The sequence below is a fragment of the Synchiropus splendidus genome, chromosome 18 (genome assembly GCF_027744825.2).
Source record: "Synchiropus splendidus isolate RoL2022-P1 chromosome 18, RoL_Sspl_1.0, whole genome shotgun sequence".
Taxonomy (NCBI): Eukaryota; Metazoa; Chordata; class Actinopteri; order Syngnathiformes; family Callionymidae; genus Synchiropus; species Synchiropus splendidus.
This window is the reverse complement of record NC_071351.1, coordinates 12,757,851-12,773,027: the sequence shown is the minus strand read 5'-3', so window position 1 is coordinate 12,773,027 and position 15,177 is coordinate 12,757,851. Positions and strand designations below refer to the sequence as shown.

General features: G+C 43.3%; 3 protein-coding genes across 8 annotated transcripts in view; 2 read left to right on the top strand and 1 right to left on the bottom strand.

Moving 5' to 3' along the window:
- The first annotated feature begins 272 nt into the window (after positions 1–272).
- Positions 273–8,882, top strand: atp13a2 (ATPase cation transporting 13A2). 5 transcript variants are annotated; one of them, XM_053848312.1, is made up of 29 exons: positions 273–404; positions 3,039–3,115; positions 3,186–3,353; positions 3,523–3,581; positions 3,660–3,726; positions 3,806–3,885; positions 3,960–4,037; positions 4,120–4,189; positions 4,261–4,395; positions 4,453–4,519; positions 4,579–4,710; positions 4,979–5,134; positions 5,212–5,322; positions 5,382–5,428; positions 5,497–5,685; positions 5,743–5,949; positions 6,036–6,137; positions 6,201–6,357; positions 6,422–6,533; positions 6,595–6,719; positions 6,801–6,979; positions 7,046–7,138; positions 7,203–7,282; positions 7,351–7,503; positions 7,567–7,663; positions 7,723–7,946; positions 8,009–8,160; positions 8,232–8,404; positions 8,541–8,880. In XM_053848312.1, the coding sequence occupies exons 1-29, from the start codon at positions 392–394 to the stop codon at positions 8,703–8,705; spliced, it is 3,468 nt and encodes a 1,155-aa protein (XP_053704287.1). In that variant the 5' UTR covers positions 273–391; the 3' UTR covers positions 8,706–8,880. The 5 variants fall into 5 exon arrangements, with proteins under 5 accessions (XP_053704287.1, XP_053704286.1, XP_053704285.1 ...); XM_053848311.1 differs by having other exon boundaries at positions 6,036–6,357; positions 8,541–8,882; XM_053848310.1 differs by having other exon boundaries at positions 6,801–7,138; positions 8,541–8,881.
- On the bottom strand, positions 8,826–11,694 carry szrd1 (SUZ RNA binding domain containing 1). The gene is made up of 4 exons (XM_053848315.1): positions 11,577–11,694; positions 10,524–10,573; positions 10,174–10,443; positions 8,826–10,009 (listed from the first exon to the last, which is right to left on the bottom strand). Exons 1-4 carry the CDS (start codon positions 11,622–11,624, stop codon positions 9,898–9,900), a joined length of 480 nt encoding a protein of 159 aa, XP_053704290.1. The 5' UTR covers positions 11,625–11,694; the 3' UTR covers positions 8,826–9,897.
- spen (spen family transcriptional repressor) overlaps positions 11,059–15,177 on the top strand; it is a 25,898-nt gene continuing 21,779 nt past the window's right edge. Inside the window, exons 1-3 of one of the 2 annotated variants that reach the window (XM_053848307.1) lie at positions 11,059–11,116; positions 11,642–11,750; positions 11,896–11,983. The gene's annotated coding sequence lies outside the window, so the exon portion shown is untranslated. Of the gene's footprint in view, positions 11,117–11,641; positions 11,751–11,895; positions 11,994–15,177 lie in introns of both variants that reach the window. The other variant, XM_053848308.1, reaches the window with a different exon arrangement.

The window sequence follows — 15,177 nt, the reverse complement described above, 5'->3', positions numbered from 1 at the left end:
CACGATGTTTACTAAGTTTGGAACGTGAAAATCACCAGACCGTTACAACACGAGAAGGAATCCAGCCTGCTGAAGAGGACCGGGCGGCTGCCTGTTGAAGACGTCACGCTGCGACGTTTTTGGTGGATTTATCTCCTTTTTTCTAGTCAAATAAAACATCAATGTAATATTTACAAAGTAAACAAACTATCACTACAGCATTTCTTCAACAAAAGGTGAAGTTTGTGGGGGTGGAGGGATTGCCGGAGTGACGCGACATTGCATGACGTCATCAACAAGCGGCAGTCGAGACACATTTTGCAAGCCGGACTCATTCTGTGTCAACACACCGGCTTCTACCATGGTTTGTTTGAGAATGTAAGACTGAGGAGTCGCTGTGACCAGGGTCAGGATGGACCGAAGCAGTGAGTTTTTCTTTTTCCTGTTGTCCATTATCCCTGCCGCCACTTGAGCTCCCTTTATGATGCTAGTTTGCGAAGCCCGAGCTAATATCCCTCACGCTTATCTGATCGCTGCTCCCAGTCAACAGGGCGAACATTGTTGTTGTCATTTAACATGAGGATTATAGCACTTTTCGCAACAGTAAATACAAATATGTAAGTAAATTCCGTGTATTATTTACAACGTTAAGCAAGAAAACTGAAAGATGAGTGGCTGGTACTGTGAGGAATGTGACATACTTTATCATATTGTGTGTAATAAAACAATGTAGCTCGGAATTTCGACGAGAAGTGCCGCTGGCTGTGGCTCACATGATTGTCTGATGATGAAGTGGAAGTGTTTTGGACATGCAGTTTTTAGCAACCACAAACCAACAGTCAAGCTGTCTTCAGTTCTCGTTGAACAAAAGTTACATTACATTATTTGCTACTGCCTATAAGTAATTTGGAATCCATACAATACATGTTGTCAATCGAATCATTGTCGATGAGAAACCTTTTTTGTTTTCAATCAAAACAAATATCAATCTGTGTGGGATATAGGAGTGGCCCATTGTAAATATTGATACAGTATTGCTCCTTCAGTCCATTCAAAGCTGACATTTGTTTTTGTACTTGGCTGAGCACTGCCTTTTTTTCCCAAGTGCCTGTCTGATGTTTCACTGAAATGACCATGTCACGTTTATGTGTGGTCTGCTTTGGCTTCTCATTTCCCCTTTTGAACACGTAAAGACACTTCAGATTTACGAGACATCATGTTTTTTTGTTATTTGGAAGAAGATAAGGTGTTTGTTTGAAGGCTATCAAACTCCTTTAAATGTTCATTCTTAAAAGAGATTCATCCCCCCTTTTTTGCCAGTTTGTATTACATCTGATGTTCATGTTATTAACATTCTAAAACTAGCAATGGCAATTCTTGGGGGCGTTAAATTGACACCCCTGAAGGTAGACTGATGTTTGAGTCCACAGGAAGTTTTAAGTTTGTCCAGGCACTGAACAAACTGTGGTTCTGTCTTGCAGCTCACCCTTAAAATAGTGCTTTTGAATGTCACATTCAAGCTCACAAAACAAGCCTTGATAAACAATGCAACTGTCCTACAATGATAGGTATATGTTGACTGTTCCCAGATATCTCACAGAACAGTAATGTTATCTCTGTTCATCTGTTTGTTGTTCGTGTTCCTGCAAAACTATTTGAATTAAAACTATCCAGTTCAATGAGTGTTATCAGGAATTATTTCTTTTTAAATTAAATTCTAAGTTTAAAAAAAAAACAACTTTATTTTGAGTACATTTATGATCGCAGTTGAAAAGGTCAAAAGAACAAGTGTTGCAGTTAAAGATAAGCGAAATTAGATTTCACATTTCGATGACCTCCTCTTTTTAAAGGATCTGTCTCATCTTGGTCTTCCAAGTCAAAACACTCTGGATACGCCCTTTATTGTCAATAAGGAACAATCGAGCGCCGCGCGCTGGAACTCTCTGTTGCTGGAAGCGTTTGGAAGCCTGTTCCACAACTCCTCAGGTGTCTCATGGGAAGCGAACCCTCGCCAGGTGGAATCGCCATTAAAATGCACTTTGTCGCAGTGGATTGTTAATTCGCTGAACTGCCATCGACGGTGAGCGAATTCTCAGTGACATAAAGCGTGTAGACGGTGATGTTTTACGCGACGTCGTTTTATAGTTGCGGAAATATCGCTTTGTTGGGCGAACATAAGGTGAATGGTTTTATGAGTTTTTCTTTTTTTACATGGTCTGTGGTTGAGTTTACGTTCGTTATAGGTTGAGTGTCTTGTTTTATGGAAGGTTTATTGCGTTTTTAAGTCTTAAACGGCAACGTTTATATGGCGTGTTGACTCAGGAATTTGCGACTTCACTTAGAATTGCTATTTTCCTGTGGTATTTTGCATTAGGTCTCAATTAAATTCCCGTGATGATTAATTTTAAACGTATCATAAATGTTTTTGTAACTCAAAGAAATGACACGCCGAGTCACCCTTTTGGCCAAAAAAAGTCATTTAAATAATATGTATTCTGCTTGTAAAATTAATCTAAACCCATTCTAAACGTTTTGGAGCGTGCTTTGCTTTTCTTCCCGTAATTTTTCTAAAGTATCATTCAATGCAATCGAAATCGAAATGCCTTGTGTAGAACTTTACGTGTCCGACTCTCATTATTGTACTTGAATACATCATACAATACGAATTGGATAATTAAAAAAAAAATCATATTAATATGTCACTTAAAATACGTTTTCTGTTTTGCTAAAGGACATTTTGCATCCAGATGATATAAAAACATAAAATATTGACACCCACAAATCAAATACGAAATGAAAGCAATGCCATATTGCACTCAAGATCCCGGCATTTGAGAATATTAATGTTGAAAATGTGTTAACATTTTGTTAGTCTAAGATAAAAACAACCGACTCCTGACAAATGAGTCGACTGACTGGTGTTTAAAGTTGTCATGTACACATGGCACTTGCTAAAACACTGTTTGCTGTCCTGTACTGGTGCTTCTCTTGATCATGTCACTGCTATATTTATAAGGCTTTTTTGTCAAACGGTTGTTAGTGTGAGCTCTGTCTTTCAGGGAGCGTTGTGGATCTGCAGAGTGGACTCCCCTCACCCAATCTGCACAACCCCCTGTTCAGTCCTGACTGTCACATGGTCAGAGCTATTGACTGTGCTGCTCATAAACAAATGATTTCTTTTTAAACACATTTTTTCTTGCCACCAGGATGTACAGGGGTACAAGTGGGTGCAATGGCGTGTTTGGATGTGCCGTCTTGCAGCACTGCTGTCCCTAGGCACACTGCTGATCATTTTCCACTGGCGGCCGCGACTGGCCGTCCGTGCTCGCTGCTGCTCCTGTCCACCAGCTCTGGCCAACATTCTGCTCATTAGAGTGAGAAGTCTACTGCCTTCTATGTAATTTTCATGAACCACCTTTCAGTAACCACCGAATACTCTCTTCATATATTACCTTCAAACATAAATATTCATGCTATAAGAATGCAAGTTGTTGTGTGTTATTGGCAGTTACCTTTATTACATCTTATAGTTTTTTTTTTCAGGATAGTTTTGGTCGACAGCATGTGGTCGAGGTCCAAATCAAGGAGATAGAGGAGGGAAGGTCAGCATGCGTTGGCAATAAAATCGTCGACGTCTTAGTGTTGTCCCTGCGACTCATTTCTGTTGTTCTCCTTTTCAGTTTGGAAATTTCGGGGGACCATGGTGACACTGAATGGCGAGACACAGTCCAGCTGAACAGAGAGGATGTAAGACAGATCCGGCGGCTGAATATTTATGATGAAGGTCGCTCAGCTGAGGATTTTTTTGATGACTACTGTTTTTCAGAAAACTCTGCTGCGCTACTACATTCACGAAGGGATGCGCTACGTCTGGTTAGATCGCAAGGGAGCTTTCTGCTGCGTCAGGTTCAAAAACATGCCATGTTGCATGTGTTGTCTTTTAATCCAGGTGGTGTCATTCAGCGTTTTTTCATTTCTAGTGTCCTCAATGAGGACTGGACCTGCGAGGACCTGCACAGCTTCCAAAGAGGTTTGAGTCATCTCGAGCAGAGCTTGAGGTCAGAAACCACTTCAGCTGGTAAGTCTGTGGGTGAAAAAAGGAGTTGCCATTCACCCTTTTACTGTCCTTCTCTCATCCAGGAGACAAGTTCATGGCCCCAACCTCATTGACGTTCCTGTGAAGTCATACCTAAAGCTGCTCTTTGAAGAGGTGAGATGGGTGTTACTGATTCATCATGGTTTTCAGTGACTCAACATGTTGTTTTTGCTTGTTCTGTTTAGGTCCTGAACCCGTTTTATGTGTTCCAGATCTTCAGCATCACATTATGGAGCTTTGATAATTATTATTATTACGCCTCCTGTATATTTATCATCTCAGTTCTCTCCATTAGCATCTCACTTTATGAGATACGAAAGGTGAGTCAGTAATGATGGAGCTAAGTTAACTAGTATTTCACCGACCTAAATTTGCAGCAAAGTGTGACTCTCCACAACATGGCCCGTTTGATCACAAATGTCGTGGTGCGCAGCGACTCAGGAGGTTGGTTTAAATCTGAAGCTTGACCTTTGATCATGTCACTGACTACCCTTCTTGCGAAGTGGAGCAGAGCGTGAGCTCCGTCGAGCTCGTGCCAGGCGACTGCATCATCATTCCTCAAGACGGACTTCTGCTGGCGTGTGATGCTGCCCTGCTGAGCGGGGAGTGTCTTGTCAACGAAAGCATGCTCACAGGTGATGAGAAATCGCCTGGAAACATTTTCACAAGTGACTTGCTTTGAAGATTGTAATGTGCTCTGACTTTATTTGTATCTCTGCCTGATTGTCCTCCAAGTGTGAGTAGGCAAATTTTTCTGCCGACATTGGTGATGCCACTTTGGCATCTCAGAGTCAGCAGTTCTTCTCTTGTTATCTGTTGGCCAAATGGCAAAGGGGCACAATTGTGTCACATTAGAATGGTTTTCCTCTTCCCTCCTCTTTACCAATGTCTCTTCTTGTTCAGGGGAAAGTGTCCCAGTGCTGAAAACTCCGCTGCCGACGAGCGAATGCAGGTATAGCTCTGAGACTGAGCGTCGCCACACGCTCTTCTGTGGGACTCAAGTCATTCAGGCCAAAGGAGGAGAACTAGGAGGAGCTATTGCCATAGTAACAAGAACAGGTGAGATCAATGAATGATTCCAGGTTTTTCACTTTTAATTTTGATCAATTCTGTGAAACATAAATGTACTTTTGCAGGCTTCCTGACAGCCAAAGGAAACTTGATCAGCTCCATCTTGTATCCTCAACCAAGCAACTTCCGCTTCTATCGAGATTCCATGAAGTTTCTGCTCGTCTTGGGCTTTTTTGGTGAGATGCCATTTTAAAAAATGTTGATTCAACACTGACTATTTTCTCCCTTTTTTCAGCATTGATTGGAACGCTTTACAGCTTTGTGACCTTCTACAGAGATCATGTACAGATGCAAATAACCTTCTCTGGTGCGGCATTTAAGAGTCCTGACTCATCTTGTTGTGTGACCAGGCATCCTGGCGGGAGGTGTTGTTTAAAAGCCTGGACATCGTCACCATCGCTGTGCCTCCTGCTCTGCCTGCTGCCCTCACCACCGGTACCATATATGCCCAGAGACGGCTGAAAAAGCAGGGCGTATTCTGCATCAGCCCACCACGCATCAACGTGTCCGGAAAGGTGTCAGTGTTCTGCTTTGATAAGGTAAGGACGTGCAAGACGAGCATGTCAAGTCTTTGCTAAAGAATTTGTCTTCTCAAGACTGGAACTCTGACGGAGGAAGGTCTGGATGTGTGGGGGGTGATGGAGGCCGGACCTCTAGGCTTCTCAGATCTGGTCTCAGACCCCAGACTCCTTCCTGCTGGGCCCACGTTGTCTGGACTGGCCTGCTGTCACACGGTGACCCTGCTGAGAGGTCAGCCACTGGGAGACCCCCTGGAGTTGAAGATGGTGGAGTCCACCGGCTGGGTAGGTTTTTGATCAACTAAATTTCAGTTTCAATAGATGATGAGTGAAACTGTAGCCGTATTCTGTCTCCTTTCTGTGGTCTGAAGACTCTTCAGGAGCCGGAGGGAAATGGAAAAATGTTTCATGAAGAGTTTGGGGGTCACAGAGTGTTAGCTGTGATGAGACCAAGCAAACCCCTTCAACACACAGTGAGTTTCTGTACCATCGGCTTGCGGTCCAAACCAGCAGTTCCAATCACCTCTTTTTTTCAGAGTTCCAGCGAGGCAGTGGCGATCGTTCAGAGGTTTCCCTTTTCCTCGGCCCTACAGAGGATGAGTGTGGTGACTGTGACTAGCAGAGGTCGCTCTGCTGTCGCGTTTATGAAAGGCTCCCCGGAGATGGTGGCCAGCCTCTGCCTGCAAAGCACAGGTACATCACATGATAAACTCTGGAGACCGATGTCAACTTTTAACGCTGAAACTGACCACCACAGTGCCGCCACAATTCTCAAGCGTGTTGAGGAACTTTGCCAGCGAGGGTCTCCGAGTTCTCGCTCTTGCTTGTCGAGAACTGGACAACAGCAGTGACCTGACCGCCATCGAACGGTAGGGAAGCAAAGTTGCTCCTCGATCAACATGGATTCACAGAGGAGACTCCTCTCCACAGGGTGGAAGTGGAGAAAGACATGAAGTTTGTGGGCCTCCTGATGATGAAGAACTTGGTCAAACCGGAGAGTGCTGAGGTCATCAACGTCCTCAGATTGGCACAGCTGCGCACTGTCATGGTGACTGGTGAGAGAGCTGTCTTTGTAACTCTTAAAGACTGTCGTTATTCAGGCCCAACTACACATTCTATCGTCCATCGATCCTCAGGCGACAACATATTAACGGCCATCAATGTTGCCAAGAACTGTGGAATGGTTGGGCCTGACGAGAAGGTGGTGTTTGTCAGTGCCACGTCACAAACTGCCCAGTCAGTGCCTACTCTGAAGTTCAGCCTGGAGGACGCAGGGTCTCCTGCCACTCAGGGTTCTGTAGAAATCTTTACACAGGTCGGTCACTCTCTCTTCTATTACAATAATACAATAAGCGGACTCATTCAACACATTTCTCCACAGCATCTCTACCAGGGAGGCTATGGATACCACCTGGCGATCAATGGGAAGTCCTTTGCGGCACTCTGTGATCACTTCCCAGAACACCTGCCAAAGGTGAAAGAGATCAACATTGACTCCAATACTTAAAACTATAATACTATAAAACTATACTCTGCAGGTTTTGATGAGAGCTACAGTTTTTGCTCGAATGGCTCCGGACCAGAAGACCCAGCTGGTGAAGGAGCTGCAAAACCTGAAGTGGGTTTCCAGATTGTTAGGGAGTTGTGAAATGGTGAGTGATGAATGGAGATTTTGTTTTTAAACAGTTACTGTGTGGGCATGTGTGGAGACGGAGCCAACGACTGCGGCGCTCTCCGAGCTGCTGACGTTGGCGTTTCTCTGTCTGAAGCTGAAGCGTCTGTAGCGTCACCTTTTACCTCCAAAACTGAAAACATCAGCTGTGTCCCACTGCTCATCAGGTGAAAAGAGACAAAGTGTTTTGGGTTTAAAGAGCAGATATTCAATATTCCCTGACTCCACAGAGAAGGCCGGTGTGCCCTGGTCACCTCGTTCAGTCTCTTCCGCTACATGGCCATGTACAGTCTGATCCAGTTCAGCTCTGTGCTCATCCTCTACTCGGTGAGTTGCTGTTTCCTCAAACAAAAGATGATCGACTAAAAGTTCTCACCTATCTTCAGGAAAGAACTTCTCTGGCCGACTTCCAGTTTCTCTACTGTGACATCGTCCTGGTAACTCTGCTGGCCATCGTAATGGGACAAGGAGGTCCCAGCAAAGAGCTCTCCGCTCGCAGACCACCGGCCAGTCTGCTGGCGCTGCCCGTCCTGGGAAGCATCGTCATCCACACCTCGATGATTTTAACTGCTCAGCTGGGCTCACTCTTCTTGATCACCTCGCAGGACTGGTCAGTAGAGCATCTGCCATCCTCACACAGGTCAGATGAGTCACCTATGCATACTGTTTCAGGTATGTTCCTCTGAATTCCACCGTGCTTGGAGCAGAGAACCTTCCTAATATGGAGAACACAGGCGTGTTCACTGTGTCAGGGTTCCAGTACATCTTCATAGCCGTCGTGGTCACCAAAGGATACCCTCATAAGAAACCGCTTTATAACACTGGTGAGTCAAGTGAACTTGGGTGAGTGTGGGGTGAATTCTCATTGGAATTAATGGACCTCTGATTCCTGCAGTGATTTTCCTGGTCTTCCTCATTGTCCTGTTTGGGATAATGACTTGGCTGGCTCTGTATCCCGGTTCATTTTTCCGGTGGGTGCTTGAACTTTCCGACATCACCGATTTTGATTTCAAGCTGCTGTTGGTCGCGCTGGCTGCTCTGAACTTCCTCGTTTGTTTTGTGCTGGAGGTGAGTGGAAAAAAAAACTTCCAGTAAGTAGACCTTGATGTTTCTTCAAGCCAAAGCTAATGTCTTACGATCTTCATCCAACTTAAATATTACATGGGTTCTTTTAGCTTTTCATAAAGAATGCATTTTCTTGTAGGTTCTGATCGACATGGGGATGCTAAACGTTTTCCGCTGTCGACGGAGTCGTCCGTCGAAGAAAGCGTACAAGCGTCTGAACACTCAGCTGTCTGACTCGCCCTCGTGGCCGCCCCTCAATCAAACCCTGATCCCCTCACAGCACACAGTCATCAACTTAAGCTAGCACCAGCTACTTCCTCTTCCTCCCTGAGAAATCTATAGTGCAGGATGGAATTGTTTCAACTTGAAGCTTTTTTTTTTAAACGTGCGTGTGTGTGTGTGATAAAGTGAAGCAGGCTGAAAATTGTGACTGATTTTTTTATTAAATCTGTTTTGACAGGCAGTATACCAATGACTCGGTTTGTCTTAAAGATTTTTGTGCTGGTCTTCAAGAACAAGCAGGAAGTAAAGATTCAGGAGGCACAACCATGACGGAGCCTCTGCGACTGAATATATGGCTTTGGGTTCTTTGATTTAAAAAAAAAAGCTCTTATTGACCAGCTGAAGAAACTGTTGATCTGACCACGAAGGAGATGATTTTATTGCGATTTTGTGTCCTATGACAAACGTGGAGCTGATCAGAATCCAACTTTCAGATCCACCAGTTAAAAAAATATACAATCTTGATTCATTTCATTCAGTCTGGTTCACATTCACCGTTCTTCCCAGCTGCCACGCAGCAGCACAGATCCTGATAGCGAATCAGTAAATCCTCCAAACCTTTTAAAACTTCCAAGAGACACTTATATATACAGTTTGACAGGTTTTGGTTTGTTAAAAATACCCCCCAAAAGGCAGAGAAGCTAGACAAAAAAATGGACATTTAACCTCATTTAAAAAAACGTATCTGGAACATCAAATAAAATAGACGACAGCAGTCTTGGGGACTGCTGATAAAGCACAACTTGTTGAGAAAAAGAAAAACCCGTAAACATACGCAACTTGACACACAAACCCTGTCGCTCTTTAAAAACAAATGGCAGCTTGATTATGAGGGATGCGCTGACACTGCACTTAAAAACACCAATAGAAACGCTCCCATTTTAGAAACACAGCGGAGTTGAACCCTTACACTGACTGGTGGAGTTTTTTTGTTTCAAGTTGCAGCTTCGATGACGACTTGGGTTTGAGATTATTGCTGAGAAGCTCTTCCCATCGCTCCTCTGTTAGTCTTTGTCTGCTGCGGTGATGGATAAACAGGGGCAGAGCTTTTTAAAGGGGCCATCACAGTGAGTCCAGGTAAAGTCACAGTGTCAAACAGAGCAGAGAGAAGAGGGCAGTGAGCCTCTCAACACAGTCCGATCTGAGGAAGTGAACCAAAAAAAAAAAAAAAGATGCTGCTCGCTGTCCCTCCACTTTGCTGCTCTGCGGTCCAATTATCTGTGCTGCCGGAACCCGTGGTTGCCGTCGGACCCAGCGGGCTGTCGGACAGTGTGATTGTTTGATCTAGTGTCCTCAGATGCTGACGAGGGGTTAACTCTTCCAGACCTGCAGGGAAAACACACTCTGTTCAGTTTCCTTATTTACACAATGGCAACAGTGGTTACCAGCCAGCTTGCAAACAGTAGTTCATAAAAATATGAATTTTAATTAAATATTCATGCACTTTGTTTATTCTGTGATAGATTAATTTAGCTTGCAACCGCAGTTACCTGTCATGGTTGGTTTTATTATCCTGAGGCGTGTCTTCTGGACAGGCGCTGCCCAGTATTCTCTTTCGGGCCTCAGCATACTCAGCTTCTCGCTGGGCCAGAGATTTGACCTGCGGCGTCGGTCTGTTTTGGTTGAGGGGAGACCCCAGCGACCCATTGCTTGTAGGGCGCTTTAGTATCCTAATCTGAGGAGGCGGTGCCATTGGGAGAGAGTCGTCCTGGATGACAAGTGATGCCTTTAGAGGGGGGCGTGGATGATTGTTTGAGTCCCTTGGAAAACAGGGAAAAGAAGCATGTTTGAATTTTGGACGCCAACAACCCGATGCGAGAACAACACGTCACATTCTTACTTTTCTCTCTGACTTATCCGTAGTTTCTCCTCTAACCGTCTTTCCATTTCCTGAAATGGAAAAGATGTAAAACAAACAAAATCACCTGAGTGACGACGGAAACCCAAGGTGGTGAAGCAACCAGACTGAAGCAAAAACAGGATTCAGTTACGGAGTTAAAAATACACAAAGGCAGCTGAGCCAAATCGAGTTCAGCAAGTCAACATCAAATGGCTGATCTCCACACACAGAGGTTTAATTTCCCCTGCCGATTATGTTTATTTTAAATCAGGACTCTGGGTTCGTTTATTTCGTTTATCTGCGATATTAACGAATTATTTTATTCAATAATCACAACAAGTATCAAATAAACATCAAGACTCAATTTATTTAAATAAAAAATAACAGGTTTGCATATTTAGAATTAATATTTATATTAGTAAACTTTTAGTAAACTAAAATCAAGGAAACAGAATGCTGGATTCATGATACAACTCGCATTTTACAGCGAAACAAAAAGTGGATTTCATTGAACCGCGGAGGATCAAAGAGCCGAGAATCATTCATTGAACAAGCGAAGACCGGAACCAAACAAGTCACCTTTCGAGTCCAAGGTAACGTATATTAACAACTTATTTGCAGAGAATGTACTTAAAGCAACTCATATCTGTTGTTTACCTAACAAGCAGAAGAACAATTGTTTACATACGAGGTCATAAATGTTACGAACCTGATACTTTGTGAGCTAAGTAATAATTTAGCATCAGCTAACAACTTTGAGCTTTAGAATAGCGCGATATTTCGTTCCCTGACCACGTTAGAGCGACAACAGCAAGTTTTATATCGTTTAAATTAGCTACTTAAAACATGGACAATGGAGCGCCCGACTAATATTTGTGTTTTTAAGGCTCGTTAGCAGCTAACTTTCTCGACGCTAGCGAGTTAGCATTAGCCACATTGTTGGCCCGTGAGACTTGTTAAACACGAATAACGGCTAAATCCGAAACAGCCGAACTTGTCAACAAGCAGATCTAACAACATATATGACTGGAACACACGGTTGTCGTCATTTACCCCACTATCAGCTGCTTCCTCCCAACTTTCCGCGACCTCCTCATCCATGTTTCATGTTGCTTAAGACACGCTGGAGAGTCGGCCGGAATGCTCCGCCTCCGTCGCCGCGTCACCTCCTCCTGAGACCGGCTTTCCCGGAGCGCGAACCCCGCTGCTCCCATCTCCACCACTCAGGTGAGTGGGGACACATAAATCATGTATTATACTTTTAGAAAAGACGACTTTCTACTATGATCGTACTGTTTGTGTCTATTTCACAAAAGACAACTTTCAACTATGAACCGACTGATGGACTCTTGTGTCCACTAATGCTCCCTAGAACTCAGATCCCAGACTGGATTTGTAGTCTCTCCGTCGACTTCTGGATCTGCCTGGTGATCTACATCCTGTTGTCCTCATTCCCAAAGGTAAATGGAGGTAAATGATCTGGCGACTGTATTCATCAATCTCCGTAAAGATCTCCAACGTTGTCCCACTGCTTCTTTGTAACTACAGCCCAATAATATATAAGAAGCTGATAAAGATTTTACCGAGATTATCACAGACATGGGTAAAATAGAATATGGTCTGTTCAATTTCTACAATACCATCCATCCATCGTTGAGGAGCCCAACTGGGGCCCACTTACCAGAAATGTTCAGCCCCTTTGCAAGCTTAGTTTAGATTTAAACCCATAGAAAAAGCGCGTACACAGTGTGTGCACGGGCTTACTGGTAATACTGACTGTGTTTGTTGTCATCTCTTGCAATTTTGGGGGCGATCAGATTAGTAAAAATATATATATTATACATGTCAAAAAATAACTCAATTAAACAAGAGAAGACAGCAAAAATAACTACGAATGAAAAACGTCACCTATCCACTATGCACAAAAACAAAGTTGGCTAGGTCACAGAACGTGGGACATTTCACGCGAAATTAAAGAGCAATTGTATAATGGTTAAAAACTGTATTAGCTACAATCTATGTTTTATCCAGTAGAGGGTGTCACTGACCTATTCTTGCACAAGTTCATTTGCTGCAGCGTTCAGGTGACTGCTGGCGAGACAGCTCCCTGCACCATGGAATGAGTCATGAACAACTCCTCAAATCACGGGATTGGTGGGGCATTAGCATCATTGAAACACATCCCATCCCCTGCTGCATCCATCAACATTATGACTGCAGTCAAAAGTAGGAGTTACATTAAAGCAATGGTTTATGTTGTGTATCTGTTGGCGCGTTACTTTAAAAATATTTTTGTAGTCGTACATCCACCTTTATTGGCTCTGTTTCTCTTCTTTGAGGCAGCTTAACAGGGCAGCAATGTCTGCCTGGTGAATTCTGATTCTGCCTGTTAAACACTTGGCTGATGTGCTTCACATTCTAATGTCTCTCTTGGGGGAGATCAGCTGTCTCATCCTGACAAAGGGTCCTCTGAAGGCCCCCCAGAAGGTCTGCACTGATCACCACCACCCCGCCAACCTTTTATACTCTATACTCGCACCACCCTCGCACCCCATGTATTATCTTGGGCTTGGCGTTCTACATTAGAATCCTGTTTATATCTTGAATTCATGTAACCTGGTTTCTGTTCCCTGATTCAAACCGAAAAGATACCAACACCTTTTTATACTCATTGCTGAACTGCAAGCTGTGGTCTTGTCTGACAGTCACCACTTCCTGCCATGCAGCACAGAACAGCACAGTATCTCTATGTCCACAAACATTTCACGCACCCTTTTTGATATTTACAATATTTTGCATCAATTAAAAACCCTGTTTATCTCCTCCCCCACTCAATATAATTCTTAATGCAGCATGCTTTAAAACATCCTTACTTAAGAAAATGACCACATCACGTTGACAAATATCACTTCCTCTGTGGTAAAATGGTTTGTTGACCTTTCAAAAATTCGTGCACATATTGTTTCTTTGTTTCTAATCATACATGGCGGGACAGATTTTCCAAGTCGATTTATGATTTGACATCCGAACCTAGCGTCGACGTTTAACAATGAGGCTGGCCTCCAACACCATCATTTATCTCAGACCTTTTGTGTTTATACACATTTGTTCGAGCAGATCGAAGAGAAAGAAAATGGCTGACCGAAAATGTAGTATACTGTACATATATATAATAGACACAAAATGGCGTTAGACAAAGAAACATCCGACCGATCAATTTCAGTACGACAAATTCGGAATCAGAATTATCTTTATTCCTGAAATAATTTGACTCCGGGTTCAATTAAAGCTCCACGGAAAACAAAAATAAACCAACGTGAAATGACGAAGTGCAATAAACTGTCCACAGTTGCGCGACAAGAAAAGAGGGCTTTGCATATTTCGGTAATGATAATAGTGTTCATTGTTCAATGCCGTATGTGAGGATCCAAATGCGCCTTAAATGTAGTAAATTTTAAATCCGCATCTGCTTTCGACACTAAAAATCATTTCTCGCCATGACAGAACGTACAGGATCGCACATTTCGAAATGTATCCACATTATGACGCCCTTTTTCGTCCGTTATCAAGATGCTTTCTGCTTCACTCTGGACCCCACTAGCATGGCAGTCCACGTCCCCAAAAGTAATCCAGAACCACGGACGATGACTTTTTATTTGCAGTTCACCAACACATGAAAATTGTACTTCCACTGGTTTATTGTTTTTACGAGATCCACAACGAGAAGTCACACGTACGCGCTCCGAATGGACTCCGCGTTTATCTTCCTTTCTTCTGTGAACAGCCAGACCCTTGTGTCCCTTTCTGATTGGCTCAACGGACGCATGCGCTTGTTATGTTACCGCAGTGGCGCAAGCGCACTTCTGCCCTGATACAAGGCTAAAAATAGCAGCAGGAGCAGAATAGAGTTGTAGCATGGAAACACGGAGAAAATATAAATGCTATCCCAATGTATCGATTTTTATTTTGCTGGAGTTTACATAAGATACTAAATATAGAATGACAACGTAATTATTAGCCTTCTGTTTTGCAAATTATGCAGAGGGAACATTTCATTTGAATAGCAGGCGTCTTTATTGACACTTATTCTCATGCAAGGAATTTGGCTGTGGTTTCATTCATTTTTATTATTAAATAGAATTCAAGATAGGTTTCAGTATGTTTCATTCAACCTTAATTTTTTATTTCTTTGTAATGCACATTTTACTTACACATTTCCTGGGAGGCTAATTTAGACACAAAATGTATGAATGAGTGCAATATTTGTTGGAAAATATTACTTGTGAGAAGATTTTAGCTTCTTGTTGTTAGTTTGCTTGTAGTTATTCAGTGCAGCTATGGGAAAGAAGCAGTTGGCACAGGATGGCTGGGATTTGCGTTGATGGTGTTGGTAAAAATTATCCCTGCTTTTGCTTCCAGACTGTCCATCACAGTCTGTTCTTGTCTTTCTTAGTTTCCGTGCAGCACCAGATGGGTGTGTAGGGAGTATACTAGATTTAGAATTGCAGTGTAGCTCCTGGAGGTGTGTATGCACTTCCGCAATTTGTTCTTGGAGATGGTGGCACTCGTGTTTGGAATCCACTACAGTCTTTGGGAGATTATGCAGGCCAGGAATTATCATTGATCTTACCATGCTCAAGGCCTCCTACCTGCA

Bases quoted from the DNA above. Each gene is read 5' to 3' on its own strand.
- szrd1 (XM_053848315.1), bottom strand. From the start codon at position 11,624: ATGGATGAGGAGGTCGCGGAAAGTTGGGAGGAAGCAGCTGATAGTGGG. The intron at 10,574-11,576 runs GTAAATGACGAC...TTTCCATTTCAG, and splicing joins AGGAAGCAGCTGATAGTGGG to GAAATGGAAAGACGGTTAGA. The intron at 10,444-10,523 runs GTAAGAATGTGA...CTGTTTTCCAAG, and splicing joins CGGATAAGTCAGAGAGAAAA to GGACTCAAACAATCATCCAC.
- atp13a2 (XM_053848310.1), top strand. The intron at 4,038-4,119 runs GTCAGAAACCAC...TCTCTCATCCAG, and splicing joins CATCTCGAGCAGAGCTTGAG to GAGACAAGTTCATGGCCCCA. The intron at 8,405-8,540 runs GTGAGTGGAAAA...ATTTTCTTGTAG, and splicing joins TCGTTTGTTTTGTGCTGGAG to GTTCTGATCGACATGGGGAT.